The sequence below is a fragment of the Ptiloglossa arizonensis genome, chromosome 2, assembly GCF_051014685.1.
Source record: "Ptiloglossa arizonensis isolate GNS036 chromosome 2, iyPtiAriz1_principal, whole genome shotgun sequence".
NCBI classification, from domain to species: Eukaryota; Metazoa; Arthropoda; class Insecta; order Hymenoptera; family Colletidae; genus Ptiloglossa; species Ptiloglossa arizonensis.
This window is the reverse complement of record NC_135049.1, coordinates 6571235-6585174: the sequence shown is the minus strand read 5'-3', so window position 1 is coordinate 6585174 and position 13940 is coordinate 6571235. Positions and strand designations below refer to the sequence as shown.

At 36.4% G+C, this 13940-nt stretch overlaps 1 protein-coding gene across 5 annotated transcripts in view; it reads left to right on the top strand.

The window, feature by feature from the left end:
* LOC143154849 (uncharacterized) overlaps positions 1 to 13940 on the top strand; it is a 575162-nt gene that overhangs the window by 344546 nt on the left and 216676 nt on the right. For all 5 annotated transcript variants that reach the window (XM_076326866.1, XM_076326865.1, XM_076326868.1 and 2 more), the window contains one exon: positions 12394 to 12471. In XM_076326866.1, the coding sequence (XP_076182981.1) occupies positions 12402 to 12471 (70 nt within the window). In that variant the 5' untranslated portion in view covers positions 12394 to 12401. The remainder of the gene's footprint in view (positions 1 to 12393; positions 12472 to 13940) is intronic.

Sequence of the window (13940 nt, the reverse complement as noted above, 5' to 3'; positions counted from 1 at the left end):
ACAATAAATAATTTAATAGATTATTAAGAGAGAGCTTTATCGAGTGATAAATCACCATAGAAATGCGCTAAATTAATTTCGGCAGGATGACACAATATTTATTAAGTTAGCCAAAACTTAGTAGACATTCGTGTCTCCAAATAATGATTTCTACGAAAACAATTTGCGCACAGAAGATAAATTTTCTGAAATACGTAACAGATTACAGGTTGAACCTTGATGTCGCTATGAAATCACTACCGCTCGCGATCGTTAAAATTAATGGAAGCGCAGGTGAATGGTATATTTCGAACGTTAATGAGACGTGACTGTGGTGGCAAACAGATAATCAAATAAATACCCCTCGAATGTTATTAATTCTTGCCCAGCCGTTTTTCGATCGTTGCCCTAGAACGTGCCTAATCGTGGCACTGTTTCCATTCCGTAATAACGTGCAGAGAATTTTCATGGCTCTGCGCTTTTAATCATGTTCCACCATTTTGAACTTCGCTCATTAAAATTATCGGGAAATTTATAATATTTTACGTACGGAACTGTCAATGAGTTACTCCGTAACGAATGACTATTACAGATCGTAAGAGTCTCCATTTCTTCATTGTCTCGAGAATTCATTTTTCACTGGTGGTCGATTGCTTCATAGTCACTTATCGAGATTTATTCGAATACGAGTTATTTCTGCCTTGTCTCGTAATTACTCGAAAATTAATTGCCCGAAATATTCACTCGTTGCAGTCGTTGTGCATCGTTTTACAAGTTATTCGTTGTGTATCACTTTACAAATTAGTCATTGTGCATCGTTTTACAAGTTATTCGTTGTGCATCACTTTACAAATTAGTCATTGTGCATCGTTTTACAAGTTAGTAATGACTAACCAAGCACAATGGTGGATCGTTTTACAAGTTAGTCATTGTGCATCGTTTTACAAGTTGGTCCTCAGTAGTAGAAGTCGAATTACTCAAAGCTGGAATGTTTCAATCCTCGTCTCGATCACGTCGGTGTTCTTTCTCTCGCGTTGCCCGAATTTATCGATCGAAACCGCGTTAACACGAATTACCGGTGAAACGGTGCACGAAAATCGCATGTAAACAGTGCACTTTATTCGATTACGAGTCATGAGACGGGACCACCCCGGCAAGTTCGAGTGCTCTAGCCCCAGAGTATTGGGCATGATCGGATTAGTCGTTTGTAGTTCTCCCGTTGCAACGAGTGCAGTCGATGTAATTGGACGCTTAATACCATTTCGGCTAGCCACTATTCACGGAATTTTCGTAATGATGTAATAGCCAGTTTACGAACAGTTCATTAATGGGATAAAAGCAGCTACGTTGAGAATATTGATGGTTTTTATCTGGACTTATGAATTATATATTTTTCCATATCACGGAAGAACGTCATTGAATCCAAAGATTGACTATTACTCTGGTTCATTCGTGAATAGAATGCAGTCAAGTACCATTGGAAATATTTAAAAGTCATTCTTACGGTGTAACGATAAATTCATGAAATTGTCACAGCATATGAATTATGTATTGTTCCATTGAAATTTGTAGGTTGATTTCTTAAAAGTATTTGGTGTATCGTGAATTCATTGAAAACGACGATGAGTGGAGATATAATACAATTCAAGAAACTGACCAAGGCGAGAAGGGCGATTTTTTTAGTGGATAATTGTTTTTAGTATTAAAATTTTCCAAAGATCAAAAGATACTTGGTCTTATTAAACTTGGTTTAATGTTAAATTGTATTTATGAAATTATTGCACCTGAGTGTTAGAGTATTACAAAAATTTCCTAAGTATTAATATTTGTAATTTTATCTATAACATAACTGTTGATTGTTATTATCTGTGACACAATATAACTATACATGCATTGCATATAATAGCCAGAACTTGGAGCTTTAACAAAAAAAAGCTGTTTAAATTCTGTTCGTTTTTATACATTCTACCCTACTTCATTTTCTGTGCAAAATGTTACAATAGAATTTTCCAGTTGAAAAATAATATGTACTGAATTACATACTCGTATTCATTAGCCTTCTTTACAATCTCCATTTGAATTGTAAAGTCATTTTATTCTTTTACAATTCACATGTACCGTGTACGACAACCAATTATACTGTTTGAAATGCAGTTCGAAATTATTTTTAATTAGCCTTCAGTTGAAAATTAACGTCGACACTGTAGAGAGAGTTATTTGAAATTATAAACTCATATTTATGTGGAATTTGCTTTAAATTACAAATTCCTGGAGTTCATTCCCCTTCTGGGGAAATTCTAAACTCGTGTTATAAATTTTAAATATACAACTTGTGAGACTAAATTGTGCTCCTCGAAGGGTAATGCAACATTGTAGTGAATATTATTACATCCGTAATATGAAAAGTTTTTTAAATTCAAAAGTAAGTAAATAATAACAATGAGTGTAACTTGTCCAATTATAATACACAAATACGGAAATATTATAACTGATTCGAAGAATATTTTGTAAAATTAACCTGATTTGTAAAACTGTAACTTTTAATTTGAAGGAAGTACACGAACTCGGTTAATTGACAAAATATAATGCAAACAATTCTTCCATGTATTTGTTTTACGTTTTTACTCTGATTTTAATCTTCATAAAAATTGTCACGTATGCAGTATATTCTACGCAATATTATACATAATCATCGTAGAACTGCAATATTACTGATTTGCTTTGAATTTTATATGTGATATTGCTCGACAGTTATTGACATCATAGTCAACATAACGTATTCCATTCAAATTTAGATATGAAATACCCTGGTAGAATATGTTATCCTATGTGTTATAATATAATATATTAAAATTACTACAAAGGCAGTGTGTGTGGTTTATGGCATTTGTTTTGCGTACATTCAAATACTCCCATTTGGCAAACAAGCTTTATAAATTTCATGGTACGGATAAAAAATAACTGATTTCAACCGTTAAATGAAAATTACATGTCAAAATTAATAGAAGGTACGTGATATATTAGACTTTTATTAATAACACAAGATTTCAATGCTTTAAAGGAAAGTGATCCGAAGAGCTACCCAATCAAATTAAAATAAACGACCTAACATTATCGATACGAAGTGTACAAAAAGTTTACAAGCAAAATCTCATTGAAATACTAAGTTAACTCTAGTCGATTGAGTAAATTCTTGAAATATTCAGTCCTTGCAGTCATAGTCCTCATTTTACGACTCAGTCCTTGGTATTAGAAGTTGAATTACTCAAAATTAGAGCGTTTCAATCCTTGCATGCATAGCAACAGGAAACCACCGAAAATCAAGCGATTCAATTTATTATCCACCTTCAATATTCTTCATCTCCCATTAAAACTGAGCATCTGAGCTCAATACCTAACCTTTTTAAAGAAATTCTCTAGAAATGAAGAGAAGAGAATTCTCTAGAATTCTCTAGAATGATCTAATTTACTGGATGCGTTTGTTTTCTTACCAGCGTTATGATCATAAACGCGGTAAGTATGGAGTCATTGCAACAATTGTCTGTGTCACTCGAGACATTAAACAGCACACTTAATCCGACGCGTGTCATAATGTAGAGTGCAACCACCAGAATGCAGGGTGTATCATTGGATTATGGGGTTGGCGACAAGGGAGGCCGCGTTATACGATATCGTATCCCCCAGGATGCCGTACAAATAGATTCGTATTCCAGTGCACTTCTTTCCGCGTGCATGCATATAAATGCGCGGCTTGCATCGAATGGAAACGCGACTTTCAAACTCTCCAAGGCGAAAGAATTAAATTTGTACGGGGAGTTTCATCATTCCACCCTTATTCCAATAGTTGGTATGCATTTGAAAAATGGCAATCCAAAACTGTGTTATGTACAAAAGAATTTGTTACTCCGAGGCACTGATAGTGATGATACCAATAGTTGGTATGCATTTGAAAAATGGCAATCCAAAACTGTGTTATGTACAAAAGAATTTGTTACTCCGAGGCACTGATAGTTTCAACGGTATCAGCATTGCCCCAAGTACAGACGTATATATGTTTAATTGGATAAAGAGCATACTTGACTACTTCTCTTGATTAGGGTCAAATGCACCCCTCTTCGTCGAGTAAAGTCATAGTAATAAGAGTTAAAGTAAAACTCTTAAGTAAAAAAAGTTTAACACTAGTTGAATAGTTCGAACAATATAGATCCTATACTTATAAATCCTAATTTTTACTTATAAAAATTTCCGATACAGAAATTTAAAATACGATCCTATTGATTATCTGATTTATTGGCAATATAACTGTGAGTTTGTAAAGATTTTCGAAGTATGAATAAGACTTCAAAATGGCACCGGTCTGGCTTCGTACGACAACTTTGAAAGAAAATATTTAAGTAACTGGTACGGGTCTGGTGCATTGCACAGTTATCAACATATTGAATTCAGTAACGCCCAATGCGAACTCCAAGTTACTAATGTATTATAAATCCTATGTTAGGTTGCAACAGTAGATTTATAAAGTCAACAAATGTAGCTTTCTATTCTTTAGAAACTCATTTGTCTATAACCCAGTGTCACGAAAAAAAATTATTAGACAGGAACTTTCTCAAATAGTTGGTATATTTTCCAAATCCAGGAGATTGATAACTTTACCACTTGTAAGACGAACTAGTTAATTGTCTACTAGTTACATTGCCTATTAATTAAGAAAGGTTACGTTCTTTTAAATCAAACGTATGAATTTAGCTAACCAAAGATAGTATTATTCGCTTTCAAGGCACAAAATCGAGATTGTCAGTTGCTTTGTAAGCGGAGTAGGTAACAATTTAGCGATTAAACCGCGTATTTATCGCCCGGTGAGTAAAATGAATGAAACACGCTGAGAATAAACGAGGTAGGACCTCAGCGAGCGAGTCTCAGTTCGGAGGTCCAAACTCCAAAATGAATCTGCATACAAATAGATTTGTAATACCATGTAAAATTCTTCATATTTTACAGCATATACGCATTAAAATATTACTAATGGATAGGTAAGGTTTTACTCAAAAAACAAGTGCAAATAATACTTGATTCGAATTATTTCGACTTATAATATGTTCAAATTATTTTTTGAAAATTCTCAACTACATATAAATAAGAATTGTTCGAATATGCTCGTGCTTGGATATGACAGAGAGAAGGCAGTTCAAAGTGTCTTGAAAGTGGGTACTACTATATACTGAAACTATCATAAAAATACTTGGAAATTTTTATGGATAGTATTCAAATTTTCTTGTGAATCAAAAATCACTTATAAACAAACCGAGAAACAACGTAAAGAAATTTAAACCAACAGCAAGGACATTACTCTTGCCAACATTTGAACCAAAGTTTTAACTTATATGGGTCATTTTTGTATAAAAATTTCTTTTTTGCGAATATTATTATTACAGTACACTTATGTAATGTCTACTTTTAATCGGGTGTTCTGTAACAATTTATTAAGTATTCTGCGGAGAATAAAGAAATTCCGTGCATGTGTATTGGGTAAAACTTCGTGAGATAAAATTAATTGACGCTATCTACATTCTACTTACGCGCAGTTCCATATTTCCCGTAATCCGAGAATATTTTTTTTTCTCTCTGCAATACTAATATTCTATTTAAAAAACGTTCAGAAAAACATTTTTTTCTTTCTTAAATCTTTTATTCACCGAGTGTTACAATTTATTCGAATATTGTGCGTTCGTTAATTTATGAAGTTGTGCCCGAATAAAGTCCTTATATTGCATTCTTTTGTAACTTATTATAAATGAAATATATATTATGCATAACAGTGATTTATTTGATATCTTTAGTTGGGAATATTTCCGGCTTTTCAGAAATGATCGCGTTACTAGAATTTTTCGTAAAAGAAATGTTTGCAGAACTTTACAGTGCTGTTACGTATTCTTTTATGTAGTACACCACTACTATTTATACGTAATACGTAATAATTTTGAAAACCAATTTTCCTTCATTATAAAATTACTGCGTCTCGTTAATAATGTATTTTCGAATAGAACGCGGTAAATGAATATAAATTTCGAAAAAAGAATAATTTTATAGCTACGTATTTTTATCCGATGTGGAAACGCACATCTAGAATCTCGAGCTTATTTCTGAACTCGATTGTACTGCAAATGCACGCGTGCTGCGAACAGAAAAGAAAAAAATCCATCCGTCGTAGGTGTACCATGAAAACGGTAAGTATTATACCTTGAGTCAACTGAGGAGCGTGGCCAGGATCGGGAACTCCGTGTCAAGTTCCCTGTGGTCGCGTATGAACGGAACGTTGGTAGGAGCGTGTCTACGTGTAGGAGTGCGCGGAGCCGAGTCGGTGTCCACGGAATGTAATACGGTGGCTGGTAGCGTCACGTGGCTATTTAGAGCCGGCGCGCGGAGTTTGGTTCGCGAAGGAGGGGAGAAACTCGAAAGAGTTCTGGGAAGGCGGTGTGGAAAGAGTGACGCGTGTGCGCGCGCACGTGTGTGGGAGAAACGGTGAGCCGAGCATGTATTTACGAAGATACGCTCGAGGCGATGTTCTCTCCTTTCCTTGCTCTGTTTCTGTTCTAACCAGCATCGTCCGCCTTCTTTTTCTTCTTGTCCTCGTTGCCTGGCTCTTTTTCTCGTTTTTCTGTCGTAGGTACATTCGGTGTCTCCCTTCTTCCGTTCTTCCTCGAAGTCTTCGCTCTTTCCGTGCTCTATTTCCCGCACTGCTCTATCCGTGTCTCGGTTGCACTCGGACGGATTCTTCGTTCCGATTCATCATCCTTGTCCCTTCGCTTCGTTCTTTTTTCGTTCTTATCTTGCGAATACGTTTGTTTCTATTTCTGTTTCGTTCTATTTGGAATTTCGAAGTTGACACTTCAGAAGGATGTGTTTGTCCACGGATAACACTTAGCAGCGATTATTGTGTCGTGAGTAGAAACCGTGTACTCTGATACACAAACTGTGATAGTAATTGTAACCGATAGGAGTTGTATTTCACAACTTTACGAGTTGCTGAGTTTCAGGTAATGTCTGGTTGATGTTTCTCGATTGTGATTCGTTTCCTAGTCTATTCGTTCATTCGTTGCTTCTCTTTACGGTTCGATTAATTTGGTTTCTTCTGTTACAATTTATTCTCCTTTCTTCCACAAAGATATTTTCCAGACATTGATTCCCTGACTGGCGATTACTCAATTTTGTACAAATAATTGAACAGATAAATTCTGATCTCTCCTATGGATGCAGATAGAAATATTTAAGTAAATACAGTAAGCGTCGATTGTTATTTCTTGAGCGTTTCTTACGAGATCAATTATACAAAGAACCTTTACCACATCTACGAATTAAGAAATATTTCCTGGTACGAGTTCTCTTAATGTTTTCTCTAAACCGATTCTTTCTCCGTGAATATTATCGGATACAAATCGAGCACGATACATACTGTAGTTGTACAATATTCTGACAATTATAACTTTCTGTCAAAGTATATTGGAATTGAACACAATAATTGCCATACTTGTATAACAACGAAAAAATGTATAAACTTGTATAAGAACGAAAAAAGAACCAAGCGAACAATATATGCCATAATCGTACTTGAAATGCAGTCCCACTGTTTTACACTATTCTTCCTAACACATACGTACAAAGTTGAGCGAAACGAAAGACAAGAGGCGATAATCCCGCACAGACTCGCACAGAAGAAACACGTATCTATTACGTTCGCGCGTGTAAGAACATTAATTGTTTGTACGTTAGATCCTGCTTTCGAAATACAATATCAGCGGCGCCGATTCATTTCTAAGCGGATTAGGTAGAGATTTTTCTATCTCTACTCGACGTCGACTCTTGAATCCGGGGTAAAAATTCGATCTTGAAAGCGGGAACTATTACACGAGTATTGAAAAAGAATTTGACATCTTCCTGAACACTCTGACACATCGGTTCTATGTATCGCTACGTTCTTAGTATTTGTAAGAAACAATAGTCTGGTGCGTGAAATGTTGGTCACCGCGATTCAAGCAACAAAATCCTTCTCTTTTATTAGTCCACTTTGTCTTCCTCTCTTCTCCTTCATAACTCTTTCGAACGCATACACGCAAGCGCGTTCCTTGTTCCCGAACACAGACATGGATGAACTGGTCGGGGGAATCCGCAGATGCGGCCCGTTCCATCCGCTCGGCTGGTTCGCAGGTTCGCTGGGGCTTGCGAAAAGCCAGACCATTGACACCGCCGCGTACCCCGCCATTGTTACCGGGCTAATAAAGAAAAATAAAGGTTCCTCTTCCTGGAGGATATTAGCTCTTTCCTACCTAACCCAGCCTGTTCATTCTTGCCGGCGGAGCACGGCCAAGGAAGTGCGGCCGACGTCCGGTTTCCGCATTGCTGCTTCATTCCTCGAAAAATCTGCACGTTGTTTAATCCGGCCGCGATCACGACCCTTTTTGCCCCTCAGCATGCGCTGGAAGCAAATTACCGAGCTTCTCTCATTTACAACTCCGTGTCTCCATGAACGTGTCTCTCGTTTCGCAAAAAGATCTGCTACGTGTCGCTTCTACACCCACGATTTTGACGAATCTTTGCAGGTTTGTAGAGCGACAAGAAATAAGGTATGTACTAGGTTGTTCGATGAGTTTTGTAATTTTTTTTTCATTATAAAAATATACTATGACACTTCGATTTTGAACAACTGTAAACACACGAACGAGTCGACAGATCCACACGAAACTTCACGTATGTTCATCGAACAATAGTACCAGCTTTGGAAAAATAAAACGACGAACCTCGTAGCTCCATTTCTCTTCGAACGACAAAAATTATTCAGCAACCTATTGTAGTTTCTTTTCGCTACGATTGCTTAAGCATTGGTGGTGGAACTATCGTTCAAAGATACAAAGGGTGACCCAATTATCACCGGTCGATTTATTCTTTGCATAAAACACGAACGGTTTAAGCAATCTTGATATTTCTTTTTTTATTCGAAAGTTCCCGAATCGTTGGCAATTTTTCATAATACGTGAATAATTTGTACGCGTTCTTTCATTGTGTACTTTCCCACGATTAATTTCCCATCTATTTAGACGACATATGTCGAGTTTCAGATTAATCGGTTTGACGTTTTAAAAATAGCGCGAAATTCAAACCGACCCGTGATGATTGGGACACTCTGTATTGTGGGTAGCAGGAAGTTTTTTTAAACAAACTCTGTATGGGTTTTGATTGAAAATAACATGTTCCACACATTGATAAAATAGATTAATAAGAAAGTCGAAAAATCACTTTTACCACTCCTGTTCTCAACATTTTTCAATAGACGACGCGATGAACTATTTGAAGAATTTCACTCCTTGAACTTGAGTTACTGCAACTAACAAAGACACGTATCCTGTATTTCTGATCGTTCGAAAAATTTGCAAAGTTTCATAAAAATCGAAGGGGAACATTTCGAGGATGTTCCTTCTCGTTTTTAACTGGTCTGATATGCAAAAGTATTCATGAAAATAATTGTACGCATCGTAAACGTATATTTTTTTGCCGATACAATTTCTAATAATTTTTTTTCCGTAAAGTCGAACAAAGCATCTACAATTGAGCGTTAGAGAGTATGAAAAGGATGCATGTTCCGTTGCTTAGAATTTTTACCCCTCCTTCGTAGAGCATACACTGCTCTACGAGATCTATAAGCTGTACTATCTATTGGACGATATTTAATCTAGACTCCTTTATAACGCACAACTACTAAGCTGGATAAAATAAAACGTAGTCTAGAGGCGAAGTCGAGATACTATATTCTCCTCTCATATTATCTCATAAAGTCATTTTTTTTCATATCTCCCAACTAAACGTAATCTGGAAGTTAAATTGAAAGTTGAATATTAATACCAGTGGTCAGTTACAGCTATGAGATACGGACAGTAATCAGAATTATTCACTGTTCAAAGTAATCTTAATAAAATTAAGCTACTTAATCAAATTAAGTAGCAGATCCATCGTCGTCTCCAAGAACATAATCTCCTTTATTTTGCACAATCTCTCGTTAGAAGTACTCGACCTTGTAAAAGCTAGTGTCACTGCTTCCTTGTACAGAGGATCCAGTTTGTACGAATTGCATAAAGATTTTAAAGTATGATCCAATTATTAAAAGCGTAAATCGGGCTGATTATGAGTATCTATCCGTTTATAAAGATACTTACACATTGTATGAAGTTTTAGACTAGAACGAAGACGGTACGTGTAAATTAACACGAAATACAACGTTCCTAATTAAATTTGTAAAATTACTTTTTGAATAAAGATAAAGAAGTAACCGTGGTAAAAGAAACAAACGGGACACCAAGATTCCAAGATTTCAAGATTTGCAAGTTACATGGTTTTCAACTCTTTAATGTCTATGGTAACTGTATTTCATCATAGTCCAATTCGTTATTTTATAGTAATCTTAATGAAGTATATTTAATTATTGTTGCGCAGGGAACTCTATGGCAAGAAAATATATTTCTTCCTCCTTTATTTCTCTGTAACAATGGCGATGGTTTTGAAAAACAGTGAATATAGCAATGGAGCCTGCGAAAAGCCAAATCATTGACACTGCTTCGCGCTTCGCCATTGTTACAGTATCTGGACATGGTTAATATAGAAAAATAAAAACTTCTTCGTGGATATTAACTCTGTGCTCTCCATCTCTCTCTCTTTGTCCTTTTTTCCAAGAAGAAAATCAGCTGGGTGATCGTTTGCGTCGAACGCGACGAAATTGTTCGTTCGTGCCGCGATTTTCAAAGATCTCGCGGCGATGGAAAATTGATGTCAGTTTCTTTCGATTCTGCGAAGCATTGATCTTCCCTTATCGTGAAATGTTTCGCGGTGATTTGGAAAATTGCATTGAATTAAAACGCCACGAATAGGGATCCTTTTGTACTTAAAATTCGAAAATAGAACGAAAGAGGAAAATTGTTCGAAATTTTTGTCGAAGGAATAGTCATTTTGTAACTATTTTTCCGAACACTGCAATTTAATTTATTAATAAGGAAGAAGGACATCCAACTCAGCTATCCGAATAGTCATTGGTGATTCAAGGCAGATAACGTTATTATTGAATCATAATTATTACAATATTATTTTAGCAATCATATTTTAAGACAATCCAATTGTTCTTATTTGATCGAGTTGCCTAATATCGAGCTAAATTTTACACATCGTAATGTAAACGTGTAGTACATGTAGTATACGATAGATGATATTCTACATATCTAAACTGTCGTGTACTAAACTGTGTACAAAACTATGATTCCATTGTCATAGAGCCATTAAATCCTTGATCTTGATAAATTCATTGCACACTCGACTCTTTTCTAACTCGTTCTTTCCACCGCATACATCCCTTCGAGAATTGAAATGTTCTACGTATCTAAATTGTCCTTGATTTATAGAGTACAAAACTATGGTTCTATTATCATAGAGTGATTAAATCTTTAAACTTGATAAATTCATTGCACACTCGACCCTCTTCTACCTAACTCATTCTTTCCACCATATACATCGCTTCAAGAATCAGTATCTAGATTCAGTTGAAACGACTACATCGAAAATTACTTCGGACTCGCCTTTGAATTTTCTTCTACCAGCTCCATGGATATTGGCAAGATCACCGTGTCGTAAATATTCGAACGGTAACGATCGTCGAATTTTTATCGTGTTGAAAACGATCTGTCTCCCCAACAGTCGACGGGGCGCGCATCCATCAGTATCCGGTTCTGGCCGAGCGGAAGAAGGATTAGTCGAACACTTTTGCCGGTAATACACGCCGAACACACGGACCCTCCTCTAATTGTGGGCTGTTGCTGTTTGAAAACGAGTACAGGCCGCATTAATTCGTGCCGAGTGTGTTTTTTCTCAGCGCTTCGTGAGGGTCCGCAGGATAAACTGTACAAACTGGGTAAATGTAGGGGCTGAGGTCGATATTACCTCCATGTTTGCTCAACCACTCTACTTTTCGACCATTTCGAGTCAATTAAGCTAGTTTCATTGGATCCCTTACTATGCTGGAAGTTAGAATTTTGTACGAAGGCTTTTTATACGCGACGTTAATGTCTGCAATGCGCTAGTAAGTCACAATTAAACGGTGTCCCAATTATAACCGATCGATTTACTTTTTGAATAAAACTCAACCGGTTTAAGCTAGCTTGATTTTTTTTTTCTATTTAAAAGTACAAACTTGGAAGTTTATAAAGGAGTAAGATATCTTCCAAATGGTGTTTAATTTCTTGGCATAATTGAATCTTACAAGCGACCGGTGATGATTGGTCCACCCATGGGATACATTCAAAATTTATGTCTAAAGCTTCTTTTGATAATCCATTCGATGGAACTGGGTTTCACGAGTAATTGTTCCTATTTTTCTCGTTGCAGATTCGAAGATGAAGTGGCCGTTGGCGCTGACTTGCTTTCTGCTGCCGCTTTCGTGCATCTTGGACGAATCGCATGCCGGTAAGTGATTATTCTTGTAATATCTTATTCAGTGATCGTGGAATACATTATATTGTCCGCAATCATTTCGTTATTTTGCGTATCGACCGTGTGACAGGCTGATGAATACCTTTCCGGCAACTTGGTAGTATAAATTGGTAACCATCCTTTAGAATTATCTAACGTGCGAAGCTACCGATCTTTTTGCTCGTCGATTCGTGCTGCATTCATTTTTAAATCATAAATCTCTCGGCCAGGGCCCACTCTTCGAAAGAATCGAACAATACATTTACGAGCAAGTAGAAACTTGTCGATAAAATGTTCAATGTCGCAACAACGAGCTTCAAAAGGGTTGAACTCGACGATAAAACCAACGCTACGATTTCCGACCACGGACCACCGCTATTATCGCGTCATAAATCATTTCCTCGATCGACAGTTCGAGAAAACGTGAGGGGTGCAACTGGTAGCCGCACCCTGAGTTTCCGGCAACAAACCGTGAAAACGAGCATCTAAACCAGAAAAACAGTCGAATTGGATCCACTTTCTTCTTTCTATTACTCCGGATCGACGAGTGGGGACGTAAAATCCTTAATCCATCCCAGCCGTACGATATTTGGCGTGAACCCGTACGAGAACAACACCGAGGGTTGGATTATGAGCATAGTGGAAATAACGTCGACAAGGGTGGCTGGATGATTCCTGGACGTAATGCACAGCCAACCGTGATCCATAATCGCAAACCTTCGGGTCAGTGCTTCCCTGGACCGTACATATCCGAACAAATTATTTTTACCTTCCTTTTCTACTCCGAAGTAGTGCCACTCGAACATATTGTTCTTATCGAAATGACATAAACATATTTACTTACTTTAAAGTAGCGTCACTTGAACATAGTGTTCTTATTGAAATAACATAAACATATTTACTTACTTTAAAGTAGCGTCACTTGAACATATTGTTCTTATCGAAATGACAGAAACATATGTACTTACTTTAAAGTAGCGTCACTTGAACATATTGTTCTTATCGAAATAACAGAAACATATGTACTTACTTTAAAGTAGCGTCACTTGAACATATTGTTCTTATCGAAATGACAGAAACATATGTACTTACTTCAAAGTAGCGTCACTTGAACATATTGTTCTTATCGAAATGACATAAACATATTTACTTACTTTAAAGTAGTGTCACCCTGACATATTGTTCCTATTTTTATTACGATTAGTCACTGATCCCTAGTCACTATCTAGGGCTATTAATTTAGGTAGAATAGATGATTAAGTATACTAAACACCTGTGAACTAAACAAGGGTAAGAAGAGTAATCTGTCCAATCTGCCTAATCCTTATCAAGAAATCTCATCACCATGTTTTCAAGGTTGCATTTTTTTTTTTCTTAAATGTACTCTTTACTTTTCTTTACCCTATAAATCTTTTCTACGTTTGAATTCAAGCTGTCTATTGCAGTTTCTAATAACCTGTCGT